The following is a 14,913-nucleotide window of genomic DNA, read 5'->3' as shown; positions in this document are numbered from 1 at the left end:
TGCTTGCACTAATGCTGCTTGACCTGCTGAGTTTCTCCAGTGTTTAGGATGTCTTTAGGATGATTTGTTAAAGCCTTTATCAGGAAAATGAACTCATTACACAGTTCCCTCACCTACCTGATGTCATAGTAAATTTATTCAGAGTAGCTGAGCCATGGATTTCATAAATCTCCTGTACACAATCAAAATTAATGTTCCCATTGGTTGATGATTAGAGCCCCTGTGAACTTCTATTTTGAACAGAACAAGAACACCTTTATGCTCCTGCATATGGTACTTCATTTATCTACATAAATTAAAACAAATTTTCTCAAAAAGGGTTGGATGTAGAATACTGATTCAATTAACATCAAGTGCCATCACAAAAATTGACGAAAATTTGTAATTTTTAACCATAAGTTTGCAGTGCAACAGTTACACTTTTTTTTAAAAAGTGAGCAACTGATGTTAGTAAAGATACCTTTTCAGTGAGTAATGAATCTCTTAGAATCAGTTGTTCAACCAGAAAGAAAGGCACTTTCATTACAGCAGATATATTTTGGCATTATCTGTCGAGATGTTTCAAAACTAATTTTCTTCAATATTTATTGGTTCCAACTTTCTATTAAGAGGTATATGCTGCAATAGAAGGAAAAATCCACAAGTATTTGGATTATAGCAGTGACTGTTTTCTCACATTTATATTCACCTACAATACCAACCATTTTGACTTTGTTAAACAATATATCAATCATTAATCACTCAAATAAGCATTACAAAAAGCTTAGATGTCAGTGCTGTCCAATTACTATAGAACGAAGTGCACATAACGCAGTTCACAATCACAGTCAGGAGTTATTAATAAATTGAAAAACATTAATTCACATATACTCAAAATGTTACCAATTCATTAAATACAATTATCAAAAGATAAATGGGAATCAACATGAATAAGACTGTTTGTAAGGAATTCACAAGTGTAGAAACTATACAAGGAAACCCACTATACCTCCTCACTAAGTGCACAGCAGAAATACAAAATTTAAATTATATTCTAGCATGAAAAGAAAAAGCAATTTCCCTAAGAGGTACAGATAAAATATTCTTAAACAACTGAAATTAACATCAATTTATGTATAATTAATAATTTACAAAATAATTGACAGAATATAAGTACACCCACAGTGATTGTGAGAGAACTGCATCCAGTCAGTACAGGCTTTAGGGAACAACAAAGAATTGCAGTAAACTGCAGATCTTACACATCACATCAAAATAATATCTCCTGGCTTCCTTTCATATAATTCTGTAAAATGGAACTGTACAAAGATTTCACATTGTTACTTGCAAAATATACAACCTACAGCAAAATACATCCCACGGTAAAAGGAGTCCCAAGACATCCTTGCAATAGATTTTTAAAAATGAAACTGTACAAAGTTTTCAGATTGTTACTTGCAAAATATACAACCTACAGTGAAATACATCCCACAAGGTTTTTGTTTTATTTTTCCAACAAATTTTAGATTTAAATCAACTTAAAAAAATGTCTATTTTGCTTTCAATGCATTTTACACAGGCACCATACTTGTTATCAGGATTTAATTTACCTGAACACAGGGGAAAAAAAACATGGTGATTGACTGCAATAGAGGCATAAACCCAATCTGATAAATGGGCTTTGTAAACACCTCTCTCATGTTCTTATCACCATTAAACCTGCTGCCATCACTCCAAATCCAGAATCTAATTTCCATAAGCTGTTCAGCGCCTTCTGATCCACAGGTCTAAAGCCTCTTTAAATTCATCTCTGCAGTTCTCCAAAGTAAACAATTAGTAGCACCTTAAACTCATATTGCACTTGGAAAGTAAGACGATATTGATGCTGCCATTTTTACTTGGTGGTCAGTCACTGAAGATGATTAATCATACGTGATCATGTTCTTCAATTAGAAATATGATGTAAAACAGATTGAAACTTAATTCTGCAAATATAATGGTTGCTCTTGAAAGGTGGTGGTTTCACATTCAGGGGCACTACGGTTGGTTATATCAGCCTTTAATGGTCCAGTATAGTAATAGAGAAATGTCTTCCCCAGAAATATTATACCAACAGGAGCGAGAGCAGCTTGACCAGTTAATTCTGCTGCAATATCAGGTTTTCTAGCTCATCTGCAGAGCGGAGTAAAAATGCTGCTGACTCTCGATATCCTGCTACAAGTTGCCGTACTGCATTTATTTCAGTGGGACTCAGCTGAGCCGGTGGAGTTTTGGAATTGTTAATATTAGAAGATCCAGAGTGTGATGCAAGAGACTTCTTCACACTGAGATCTGCTGGCCCTTTTAATAAAAATAAAACATTACTCCAGATTTAGAAGCATTTCTACACTATATCTTTCTTTCATTTCAAAAAATCTAATATTCTTACTTTCACTTCTAATATATTTAACCAGGTTCATTCAAAAAGAAAAACCAGTAGAATTTAGATTCAAAACTTGCTCATTACAAGAAGCAGTTTTATGGATACTTTGTGATCAGAAGCCTATTTGCAGTGGAATGACACAGAAGTCAATACATAATCCATTGCCATTTGGAGGCATGTACTAATGAATTAGGTCTGAATACAGGGAGCATCTTAAAGAAAATTGCAGAGGTCAGAAAAATTAGCCATGTGGCTGACTATAAGGAAGAAGGCTTTAGATTGCAGGAAGATTAAGATTGCCTTGTCAGTTGGGAGGAAAAGTGGTGAAATGGAATTGTATGAATTGCATACTTGGGAAGATGTAACAAGGAATATACAATAAATAGTAGAAAATTGATTGATGTGGAAGATCAGGGGAACCTTTCAGTTCCAAAAAATCCTTAAAGGTCGGAGACAGATCAATTAGATGTTTCAAATAATTTTCAGAATCCTTTCCATTACTTGCTAAGGCATAGAATGTAACCATCAGGAAGATATTTTGGCCACAATTTGAGTAGTCTTGAGAGGATACAGTGGAGATTTATCAAGATATTGGGAAGACTTTTAAAAAAAATTAACTCAAAAGCAAGATTGGATCAAATAGGGTTGCATTCTGTGGAACAGAGGAAGGTGATGGGAGATTTAATTGGTGTCTAAAATTATGAGGGCCTAGATAGCATATTGAGATTCATGGAATTTTAAATGCACCTTTCAGTGTGGGAGTACAATAGTCTCAGTGTTCACATTTGAAGGATATATAGTTTAATAACATAAAGATTTAAAATTTAGAGTGTGAAAGTTTTTAGTATTTTAAATTTCATCAATAAAAGATAATTATTAGTACCTACCACTGTTAGTACCTTCACTTGTTAAGGAGGGTGGATTTTGCTTCCCACCACCCAGCCCTGTGAATCCATGATAATAGCCTGTATTTCCATTGATGTACATCAATTCTTGAGAATATGAAACTGTTGGAGCCGTGTAATTAACCTGGGCAGACTCTCTTGTCCACTGTTTCCCGACTGGAACAGCCTCATCCTGTAAAAATGCATTTCTTTTAATAAGATCTGGTTTATACAAATATTTATAATATTATAAACACAAGCAACAGAAAGCTTTAGTTCATAACTAGATTTTCCTACTCTTAGTGAAAGATTTGAAGGCATAATAAGAGAAAAATTATACTCTCCTTACTGAGTTGAAAATAATGGCCATATCATGTTCACAGCCAGCCTGGAAGTTTCAGTTTGTTGGTAGAGATTTCCTTTGATATAACACCTACTTCAGCTTTCTGCCTTCTTTAGGGATCTATGCTGCATATGTGATGTCTTGAATCAATAAGACTGAAGTAATGCAGCATCCAAATCAGGAACCATAAAGCAGGAAATTATTTTGATTAAATTATTAATCAAACTAAATAAATGGTAGGATTAAAGACAAGTTAAGAGATCGAGCTTAAAATTAATTAAAAAATCTAAAACCTAAATTATCTTCCAAGGCAATATCTTGTAAAATTCATTCATCATTGTCAGAAAGGATGTTCAATGGTAATTATTATTTATTCATAAATATACCAATGCATCAAGTGGGTATATACTGTATATAACTGTAAATCAATATCATTGGAGTGATTTTAATCTATTTTCTTTACTGTATCCCTTGATGTGTAACACAACAGCGTCAGTGTTTCATGTGATGGTTTGCCTTTTTTACATAGATGCCGATTTGGCGCTGTTACTACCTCCACTGCCGGTTTAAAGGTGGGACTGCAATGCCCCCCCCACCCTAACCTTGTACCTTTTACACAGAAAAGTGTGGTGCAATAAAGATGCAATATTCCCGCCTTGAAGAGGCTATGTAAAAGGGGTTAATATTACAGGCTTCAGGAAGAAGTGTTATATATGACAGTAACCTCTAGATTTCTATGCTTAACTGTACAAAAGAAACAATAGTGCAGCTAACATCTTCACTGATTTATTTAACCACAGCAAAATCCATGTCTTTTAACAGTTAAATTAGTTTTTCTTATTTTTCACAAAATTATAGAGCACATTGTGTTGTGTTCCAAATGAAAATTATTTATAGTTTTTAATGTAACAACTGAAACCAGGTGAAAAACCTGGTAAAGCTTTTGCACCAAATCAAAAATGTTAATATTTGGAGCAGTTTAATAATACTGGAAAATTACAGAAAATGTCTTGCTTTTTAAAGAAATATATATATACATTGTAAGAAACCTCACAATTATATTCCAAATAATGTCGACTTACTTTGTAAATATATATGTGAATATCAGACTGAATAAACAAAGTAGCAATAAACTGTGGCACTTACCCTTCTTCCCCAAGGTATTCATATTCTACAGAAATATCATTTAAGTTTTCTAAAAATTATGAAAGCATGTTCAGGGACAGCAAATTATAAGAATCTATGTTCTTATCAAAAGTGATCCTGTAGATACAGGTTTTGCTCAGAAATCACAGCATCAATTACAATATCTCACAATTTTAACAAGGAGGGGGCAAATTTATTCCCAGAGATTAACTCGTTACTCTTAATTTTCTATGGATACAAAGTGGATGACCCACAGACAGTGAAATTCTCTATTCACATGTGAAGGCCATTATAGTCTGGAGCCACGGAATTCTATAGACAAACCATTTGCATCTTTTCTCTTTCCTTTGCCACAAACTTGAAATTTTCCCATTGGAAAAACTGTTTTTACCCACTATCCATCTATCAAGACCTCTCATTACAATGTTTTGGTGGTAATTATCATACTTTCTTCTGCAGGTTCTTCACTGTCTTGACATCTTTCCTAAATTAAGGCACATATAAAATATAAATTTTCAACATCAAAGAGCTCAGTAGAAAAATGGCAGCAAAAAAGCCAGCAGAAAAATAGATCCATTTAAACAAGGATAGTTGGTTACTGAGTGCAAGGTTGGCTGGTTTTCAACATATTTCTGTGGGAAGATCTTGTTCAGATCAAGTCCTGTAATGCTATTTACAAACGGGAGGAATGCTGTGTCCTGCGTTTACTATGTGGGAACTGATTTCATTCAAGAAGTACCTGTGAGAAGAGATGCAAATGGGTGGTTGATGGCTGGCATGAACTTGGTGAACTGAAGGGCAATTCCATGCTGTGTTAGTCTATGACTCTATGACCCATTCCAGGTAAGCGCAAATCTAGAAGAAAAGGGAGCAGCGAGCATTGGTGCCACTGCCAGGAAATTCTGGGTCAGGCATGATGCTGAGTTTCTTAGGCATTGTGTTTTTAACTAGTTTATGGCTACTCAATTAGACTCAAACCCATATCTTGAATAACCAAGAACCTTCATCCCTTTTGCTTGAATTATCATGGATTCATCAGCTTCAGACACATTACTGCAGTGGTACAGAACTTCATATTCAACAGGAGGATACTCCTGACATCAGTGTATCTAATATACTGGTATATACGTACAGAAACTGCACTGATTGCTACCTTCACTTCTGCATAGATGATATTCCCTTTTCTGTATAGATAGCAAAAGGAGACTGCATTATATTAAAGAGTAAAACACTTGGAATCCGGCATCTATGGGGATTGGTAGATGCCAGATCAGTGAATTTACCAGTTGCTTGAGATTGCATGGGTTGGTGAACTAATGGCGAGGTGCATCAATTTTAAACCTGTATTTTTTAAACTATTTATTTTGTGTTTTTGTCAGTTGCTTGCTGCCGGTTGCTTGAATTCCAAATAACGGGTTTTACTGTACAATTATTCAACTGAAGAGAGCTAATGTTATACTGTATATTTTAGTTCATCTATAATGTAATTCACTAATCAATTTAATTAAGCAAAACACTTTAGTTGCTATTGCTTGTATTGCATCTTAATTGCATGCTTCCGAGTTTTTAAAAAAAGTACTAATGGTGGATATCTATTTAGCTAGATGACAAGCTGCTTGGGACATAGGTAGCCTTTTATTAGTATTTGTGATAGGCCCAGTATAACTGCATTGTGCAAAAGATGCCTTTTATCTTAACAGTCCATTTATTTTTGAGTGATGCAATGGAAGCAGTGCTGGGTGATGCCCACTCTATTTAATCTATCAAAGCCTCTCATAAGAGACGGACAAGGCTGCAGATGCTAGAATATAGAGCCAAAACCAATCTGCTGGAGCAACATCAGTGGGAGAAAAGAATTGGCAACATTTTGTGACTGAACTCTTCATCAAAAATTTCGATACCTTAATGAAGGGTTCCGACCAGAAATATCAACAATTCCTTTTTTCCCATTAATGCTGCTTGACCCATTGAGTTTCTCCAACACATTGTTTAAAGCACTTCATAATTTTGAAAATGGTATAAAAATTCCCTAAATCTTTGTTGCTAAAAGAATAACTCAGCTCTCCATACAAATCAATGATTGCTGGTCATTTCTTTTTGAAACACTTAATTCTCACTTGGCACTTCTGCTGTTTGCTTAAGAATGGGCTTTTCCTTATTGTCGATGAAAAAAAAACAGTAATGGGTTACTGGGAATTTTGCTTATGAAAAAGGACGAATTGGCTATCAGGGCTGTTGAGCCTGCTCCATCATGGATGATCTGGCCGTGAACTTATCTTCATCCTGCTCCATCATGGATGATCTGGCCGTGAACTCACCTTCATTTGCCCACCTGCTCTCCATAAAATTTGTCTGTATCTTAAATACATCTGATGAAGCAATTTCTGCTTCTTCCTTGGGTAGAGAATTCCAGATTGACTACTCTCTGGGAGAAGCAGTTCCTCCTCATTTCTTTTTTTAAAGTATTTTATTTTTTTAATTTTTCATAAAAATAAAATTAACTACTATAACATTCCAATAAAAAATATATATAATTTGTATAAAGCAAAAAAATAAACATAGAAAAAAACCCTTAACTCTACCCCCTTTTATTCCCATCTCCCTCCCCCTCTCTGCCTTTATTAAACATTCTTTTGTGTACCGCAGAGCTCACAGTTTAAATTAACCTCAAGATTTAGGGAGAAATCACTTTTGAATTTAGCAGCATTTATTGAATTTGAGCACCAACATAGTTCGAGTATAATTGCCATATTTTCTGAAACATATCATACTTGTTCCTTAAATTGTATGGTTCTTTTTCCATTGGTATACAACTATCCATCTCGCCAATGTAACGGAAAGTCCGACTTCCACGTGATTGCAATACACCTTTTGGCCAATGCAATCTTAACAAACAAAATGTGAAACTCCATGAGATCATTATTTATATAAAATTGGCTAATAATGAACCATGCATAATGTTTGAGCAGGCATTCTTAGAGCAATTATCTGAAAATGTCCAACTATTCCTGGCAGACACTGACTTCAGTAGCTTTTGGAAAGTCGCAGCACAAGCAGACATCTTGTGGAAGCAAAAGAAAGAGTGCTCGGTGTCCGTGGGGCTCATCGCCAAACCCCGCAGCCAGACCCGGGCCGAACCACAGAAGGAGCAGCACCCCACAAGGGAGGTGAGCCCAATGACCAGTGGTGCTTCTACCACCAATGATGGGGCTCCGAAGCCTGCCAATGCTGACCACCGTGCACATACCAGGGAAATGCTGAGGCTAGCCATCGCTGATGACCACAACGGCTGGCCAACAAGACAGCCTCCTGTACGTGAGGGTCCGCCAATCAGGGCACAGTTCCTTGGGGACACCATGGCGGAGGTCAGTGTCCTGCCCCAAAACCAGAAATGGGCAAGTGGGGCCTGTGTGAGATTGGCCAAAAACAGCACCATCAGGGTCCAACTGCAGCTGGGAGACATCCTCTTCTCGTGGGTGTTCATGTTGGCAGCAGTGCAACAACCGCTCCTTGGGGCAGATTTCCTGCATGCCCATAGCCTGCTGGTGGACCTAAAGGGCCAGAGACACATCCATGCAAAGGCATTCCAGACCTTCCCTCCCAAGGATGCCAGACTCCCAGCCCCTCACCTAGACTCAGTGCAACATTCCACAGATGAGTATGCCAAGATCCTCGTGGAGTTCCTGACCATGTTTATCCCCCAGTTCATCTCTGAGATGCCTAGACATGGAGTGCGACATCACATCCTGACCCAGGGCCCACCGCTCCACACAAGAGCCAGTCGACTGCTCCAAGAGAAGCTCCAACTATCTAATGAGGAGTTCAAAAAGTTGGAATAACTGGGCATAGAACAGCAGTCAGATAGCCCATGGGCTTCTTCCCTGCACATGGTGCCCAAATCCACTGGGGGTTGGAGACCGTGCAGTGACTATTAGCGGCTTAATGAGGCCACTTTGCCAGATTGGTACCTTGTGCCACATATACAGGACTTTGCTGCCAACCTGCATGGGGCAATGATTTTCTCTAAAGAGGACCTCATGCATGGATACCATCAGAACCCCCTACACTCTGACAACATCCCCAAAGATCGCCATTATCACCCTGTTCGGCTTGTTTGAATTCCTATGCATGCTGTTCTGGCTGAAATATGCCGCCAAACCTTCCAGCAGCTGATGGCCACAGTGGGCCGACACCTGGACAGCACTTTCGTCTACCTCAACGGCATCCTATTAGCAAGCAAAGTCTGGCAAGAACACTTGGTGCACCTCCGTAATCTCTACCACCAGCTGAGTGAGTTTGGACTGATGATCAGCCCAGCCAAATGCCAGTTCAAGTTGAAGACCATTGACGTCCTGGGTCATAGGATAACCAAGGAAGGGGCCACACCACTACCCAGCAAGGTGGAGGCCATTCAGTAGTTTCCTAGGTCCAGCGCGACCAAAGGACTGCAGGAGTTTGTGGGGATGATTAACTTTTATCACAGATTAATTCCCTTAGCGGCCAGAATCATGTGGCCCTTATTTGCCCGCATGGCAGACAAAGCCAAGGATATAACCTGGAATACAGAGTCAGTGGAGGCCTTTGTAAAGGCCAAGGATGCACTGGTGGGCACTGCTCTTTTGGCACACCCCAGGGCAGATGCTCCAACAGCCCTGACAGTGGATGCCACAGGAATGGCAATCAGCAGAGTTCTGGAGCAGCAGATCAGAGGGAGCTGACGGCCGCTGGCTTTCTTCAGTCGGCATCTGCGACCTCCAGAACTGAAGTATAGTGCTTTTGACAGGGAGCTACTGGCACTGTACTAGCCATCCGCCACTTCCAATACTTCCTCAAGGGCAGGACTTTTACAGTCCTGACCAACCACAAACCCCAGACCTTCACCCGAGCCAAAATCTTGGACCCTTGGTCAGCTCACCAACACCGTCGTCTATCATATATCTCTGAGTGCACCATGGATATGCAACATGTCTCGGGCAAAGACCATGTGGTATCAGACACAGAGTCCAGGCAGACTATCCATGTGCTATTGAAGGGAGTGGATTTCGTGGCACTCGGAAAGGTGCAACAAGACGAGGAGATGTCCCAGTACAGGACAGCCATTTCAGGATTGCAACTCCAGGACATCCCAGTTGGCGTAAGTAATGCCACCCTCCTGTGTGATGTGGCCACTGGACAGGTCACACCTGTCATCCCTGTGGCTTAGCAATGACAGGTTTTTAATTCCATCCACGGGCTGGCTCACCCATCCATCAGGACCCATGGTCCGGCTGGTGGCTAGGAAGTATGTGTGGCATAGTCTCTTTGAAAACAAGTCAGTGGGTGGACAAAAGCGTGCACACAGTACCAGACAGCCAAGGTGTAGTGGCACATCAAGACCCCATCAAAGTACTTTGAGCCCGTGGAGCAAAGGTTTGACCATGACCACGAGGACATCGTGGATCCATTACCAGTATCCTAGGGGTTCTGCTACTTGTTCACAACAGTCGACCACTTCACCAGGTGGTCAGAAGCAGTTCCGATGGCAAACACCTCCTGTGCCAGAGCCCTCATCTCCTCTTGGGTAGCACGGTTCAGCATACCATCCCACATCACATCGGACAGAGCAACCCAATTCACCTCTAGTCTCTGGTCTGAACTTACAAGTCTGTGGGATGCTCAGCTACACCACACTACAGCTGCTGGAGTGTTTCCACAGACACCTCAAGTCCGCACTCATGGCCAGACTACAAGGACCCAATTCGGTGGACAAGCTACCATGGGCACTGTTGGGGATCCGCACTGTGCCCAAGGAGGACCTCAAGACCTCTTCCACAGAACTCGTTTACGGAGCTCCAATAGTGGTCCCCTGGGAATTTGCACCATCCCCAGACAATCAACCAGATGACACAGCAGCACTCCTCTGCAAGCTACGAGAACATGTTGGCAATCTGGCCCTAACTTCACCGATCAGGCACAGACTAGTGATGACCAACATACCCAAAGACCTGCAGGACTGTGTGTATATTTTCATCCACAGGGGTCCACACCATCCACCACTACAGAGGACGTATGAGGGTCCATTCCAGTTTGTGTGAAATAACGATGCCACGTTTAAATTGGAGGTCAGAGGCAAGACGGAGGTTGAAGCCGGTACAGCTGGACCCAGCATGTCCCATTGAAACGCCAGTAGCACGCAAGAGAGGCAGATCACTAAAGACGACAGAGTCACTGCCTTTGGGCATCAAAGACAAAACTGCCAGTTCGGGGCAGGGGTGGGGGCGGTCATGTAGTGGAACACCACTGCACCTCTGGGTGGTGAGCACAACCAGGAGCCAGCAGACTGTGCAGTGGCACTGGCCCCAGCAAGTGAACTGGCAGTCATATGGCTAAGGCAGCATAAGGGCCAGCATCACCAACATGGTGCTGGATCCTGCTGTACAGCCCACAGCTTGGGGATAGCGCGCAAAGAAGAAGGCATTGTAATGCAAGAAGGAGGCCTGCACTTGGGAATCCCGCTATTGTTATGCAGGCAGTGATGTCAGTTGATGGGGAAAACTGCAGAAACGCCAACAGAATAAAAGCCGGGCTTCGAGTAGCGCATGGCTACACAATATTAGATCCAAATAGAGATTAAAGTCTCCTCCTATGAAAATATTTTGTCTCCCTTCAGCAGCTTTCAAAAATATATCCTCCATAAAAGCTTTGTCATCGTAGTTTGCCGCATAAATATTCATAAACGTCCATGATTCTGAATAAATCTTACAATTTGCCATCACTGATCTCCTTGCTTGATCTTTTGATATATTATCTAGTCACCGGAACATTTTTATTTATTAGAATCGCACCCCTCTTGCTTAGAATTGAATGATGAAGAGAAAACCTGCCCCACCCATCCTCTCTTTAACTTGTCGTGTTCAACCTTAGTAAGATGTGTTTCCTGTAAAAAGACTACATCTGCAGTTAATTTTTTAAAGTGAGCCAAGACCTTCTATTCACTTGATTTTCCATTTAAACTGTTAACATTAAAACATAAACTTTAACGTCTTATTCATATTGATTTACAGACAAATATTGCACAGTAATAGACCCAATTAATAATTAAACAATCTCATGATCTCTTCCCTTTTTAAAAAAAGTGCAAAACCCCTGCTCTGAAGGTGACATAAGCAAGAAACCCAGGAAGCCCGTGAACAAAGCCCACAGAATCCTCCAGGGATGGAAAAGAAGAACAATCCCACCCTAAAGCGCCATTTTTAAAACAAACTTCCCTCCTGACACCATTACCCTCCTTAGACCGGATTCTACGCCTTGCTATTACCTTATTCAACATTCAATATTTCCCTGTGCTCTCCACGAAGTATCAACAAGAAAGATCAATGTGACATAATAAATATTAGATGACTCAAAAAATCTGCTTTGTCCACAAAAATATGATTTTCATCAATTTCTCTTCCAGAGTCATTTTTCTTCTTAAAGTCCATGGGCAAATTCTTTTGCTTCTTGCTTTGTCTTGAAAAACATCCAGTTGCCTTTTGACACCTTCACCCTTAAGGTCACTGGATAAACCATGAAATACCTGAGATTCTTTGCCTGGAGTTGCTGCTTGACCTCGTTGAATTCTTTTCTGTACAACCACTGGACTGAAATCTTGGAAAAACATGACCCCTTGACCATCCCATTTCACAGGGGCATTATTCATTTTAGAGTACTCAAATGCTGCTATTAAAATAGCTTCCTGCTCCCTGAAGCTCAACAGCCTCACAAGGACTGGTCGAGGATGCATATTTTCATTTCTTCTAGGTCCGAAGGTTTGTCCGTTGAATGATTCTTCATGATATACATTGGGAATCCAGGAATCAAAGAATTTAACTGCATCTCTTCCTTCAACACCTTTCTTTAAACCAATTATGTGTACATTATTTCATCTGCTAAAGTTCTCCATATGGCCAATCTTATCAAGGAGCATTTGTTTATCAATCGCCCACTGTTTTGCTTGGTCATGCAGTTCTACCAATTTCTTATTGTGCTTTCCCAAGTCTCCCTCATTATTATTAATTTGTTCCATTAAATCAGTGATTGACTCACCCATGTCCTTGATTGAGTCTGTTAATTCCTTTATCACTCTTTCATCTTTTGCAAACCTTGTTTCCAAGGCTTCCATCCCTGAGAGGATTGTCTGTAATTCTCGAGCAGAGGTTACTGAAGTTGAGGCAGCTTCCTTTGGACTAAAAGTCGTTTTTCACAGGTGAACCCGGAATTTCTTCTGACATTTTTCCATTCATCTTTGTTAGTTATCAATACAATTAAACTTATGTAGAAGAAAAAAAATCAAAGAAGTTGTTTTGAGTCGACTTTTTGAAACTCTTCACAGAGAGTTCAGCCAAACATGTCCACTAAGTCTCGACACATGGGCATGCCCCCAGTTCCCCCTCATTTCTAACTCGAATCGACTCCCCTGAATATTAAGGTGACATTCCCTAGTTCTGGTATCATCTGTCAGTGGAAACAATTTCCCTACTTCTATTTTATCTGTTACTTTCAAAATTTTAAATTTATTTCTATAATGTTCCCCCTCATCCTTTTAAACTCCAGTAAGTCGTCCCAGGCTACTCAATCGCTCCACAAAAGCTAACCTTCTCAAGTAAGGAGATCACAATTATCCACGGTACTCCAAGTATGATCTCACAAGTACCAATGGCAGAGCCTCTGCCAATGAAGACCAACATCTAATCTACCTACGGTACTTAATTACCTGCAGCACTGCATTTGTGATTCATGTACAAGTATTTCCAGGTCTCTTTACACAAGGGTATGCTGCAATTTTTCACCATTGAATTTTACTAAAAGCACATGGTAGCATATTTTTGTGTACTGCAAAATGAATTATTCTCACAGATTCCTCTCTCCACATTACAAACAATGTATTTAATCACACCTTCATAAAGGATGATTATGTTGGAGGATGTTACCCCCGCTCTCCATTCTAATACTTATGCTGCTGGCACATAGGAGTAGAAATCAACCCAACTGTTTGGCTTTATCCTTGGACCTTCCTCCACATATAATTGCTAAATTACTTTTCTACCAATGGAAATAAGTCTATTTTAGACAGTTGATTTGTCTTTCATTCCTTCATTCACATGATATAGGCATCACTGAGAAGGTTAGATAAAGATTTCTACAAATTTGAGCCAGCTATATTGTATGTGACATATTCCCAAGAATTAAGTGCGACTTAAAGGTGATCTTGGAGGTGGTATTGTTCTCAGGCCTTTTTAGCTTGTAGAATTTATAGATTGTGGAGGGGCTTTTAAAGTGTCAGTGAGTTACTGCAGAACATCTTTTGGACACTATAAGTCGGAGCTGAAGGAAGTGAATATTTAATGTGTTGGATCTCATCTATCTGGAAGATTGCTTTAATTCTAGATGGTGCAGAGTTTCTTGAGTGTTGTTGCTGAATTTATCTAAACAAATAGACAGAATTGTTGCTTAGAAATGAGTATATGTGCAAATGATTGCACATTTTTGAATTCCATTTCCAAATCCTCAGCTCTTGTAGTTCTCTGCCTGAATGGAGCAAGACCTGAAGAATCACCTACCTTTTATACTCAATTACATAACCAGCCTCCATTGTTAACTTTACTGTGGTTGCTGCTAAACAAGAGTTTAATTAGACAAATACTGTCACTCCAAGAGCAGCTCACAGATGGATATTTCTAAATGGGTGAATTATCACTTGACATCGCAAAGCTTTTTCTTAATCTGCAAAGCATATGTGGTAGTGGATCTTAATGCAAGAGAGTATGTTACGGTGAATATACTTTACCAAACTCTTCTGTTACTTGAAAGGCTAATAAGACTGAAGTTTATCAGTACCTCCCCAGCTTCTTCTCTCACCCTTTTTTTTCCTTTTATTCCTCCCTTGAATATTTTAAGACTCAAGCAAATTTATACAAACAAGACAAGATATTTTCTTATCACACAATATAATATACAGAGTCTAGTATTTTTCCTTCCCTGGATATTAGATCAACCATAAAAGGCAAAGGAAAAAACAAAATTAAAACTAAAAATTAAAACACCTTGTCTGTGCCACAACCATAATTCACCCTCTTCTTTATTTATCTGTCTGGATAGTTTGTATTTTAACTCATTTCTCA

At 39.5% G+C, this 14,913-nt stretch overlaps 1 protein-coding gene across 9 annotated transcripts in view; it reads right to left on the bottom strand.

The window, feature by feature from the left end:
• Nucleotides 1–568: 568 nt before the first annotated feature.
• LOC138755501 (nucleolar protein 4-like) overlaps nucleotides 569–14,913 on the bottom strand; it is a 280,199-nt gene continuing 265,854 nt past the window's right edge. For all 9 annotated transcript variants that reach the window (XM_069921595.1, XM_069921586.1, XM_069921588.1 and 6 more), the window contains 2 exons: nucleotides 3,289–3,478; nucleotides 569–2,319 (listed from right to left, as the gene is read on the bottom strand). In XM_069921595.1, coding sequence (XP_069777696.1) covers nucleotides 2,117–2,319; nucleotides 3,289–3,478 — 393 coding nt within the window. In that variant the 3' untranslated portion in view covers nucleotides 569–2,116. The remainder of the gene's footprint in view (nucleotides 2,320–3,288; nucleotides 3,479–14,913) is intronic.

This window comes from Narcine bancroftii, chromosome 2 (assembly GCF_036971445.1).
Source record: "Narcine bancroftii isolate sNarBan1 chromosome 2, sNarBan1.hap1, whole genome shotgun sequence".
NCBI classification, from domain to species: Eukaryota; Metazoa; Chordata; class Chondrichthyes; order Torpediniformes; family Narcinidae; genus Narcine; species Narcine bancroftii.
The sequence above is the reverse complement of the archived record's forward strand: the minus strand, read 5'-3'. Positions and strand labels throughout refer to the sequence as shown.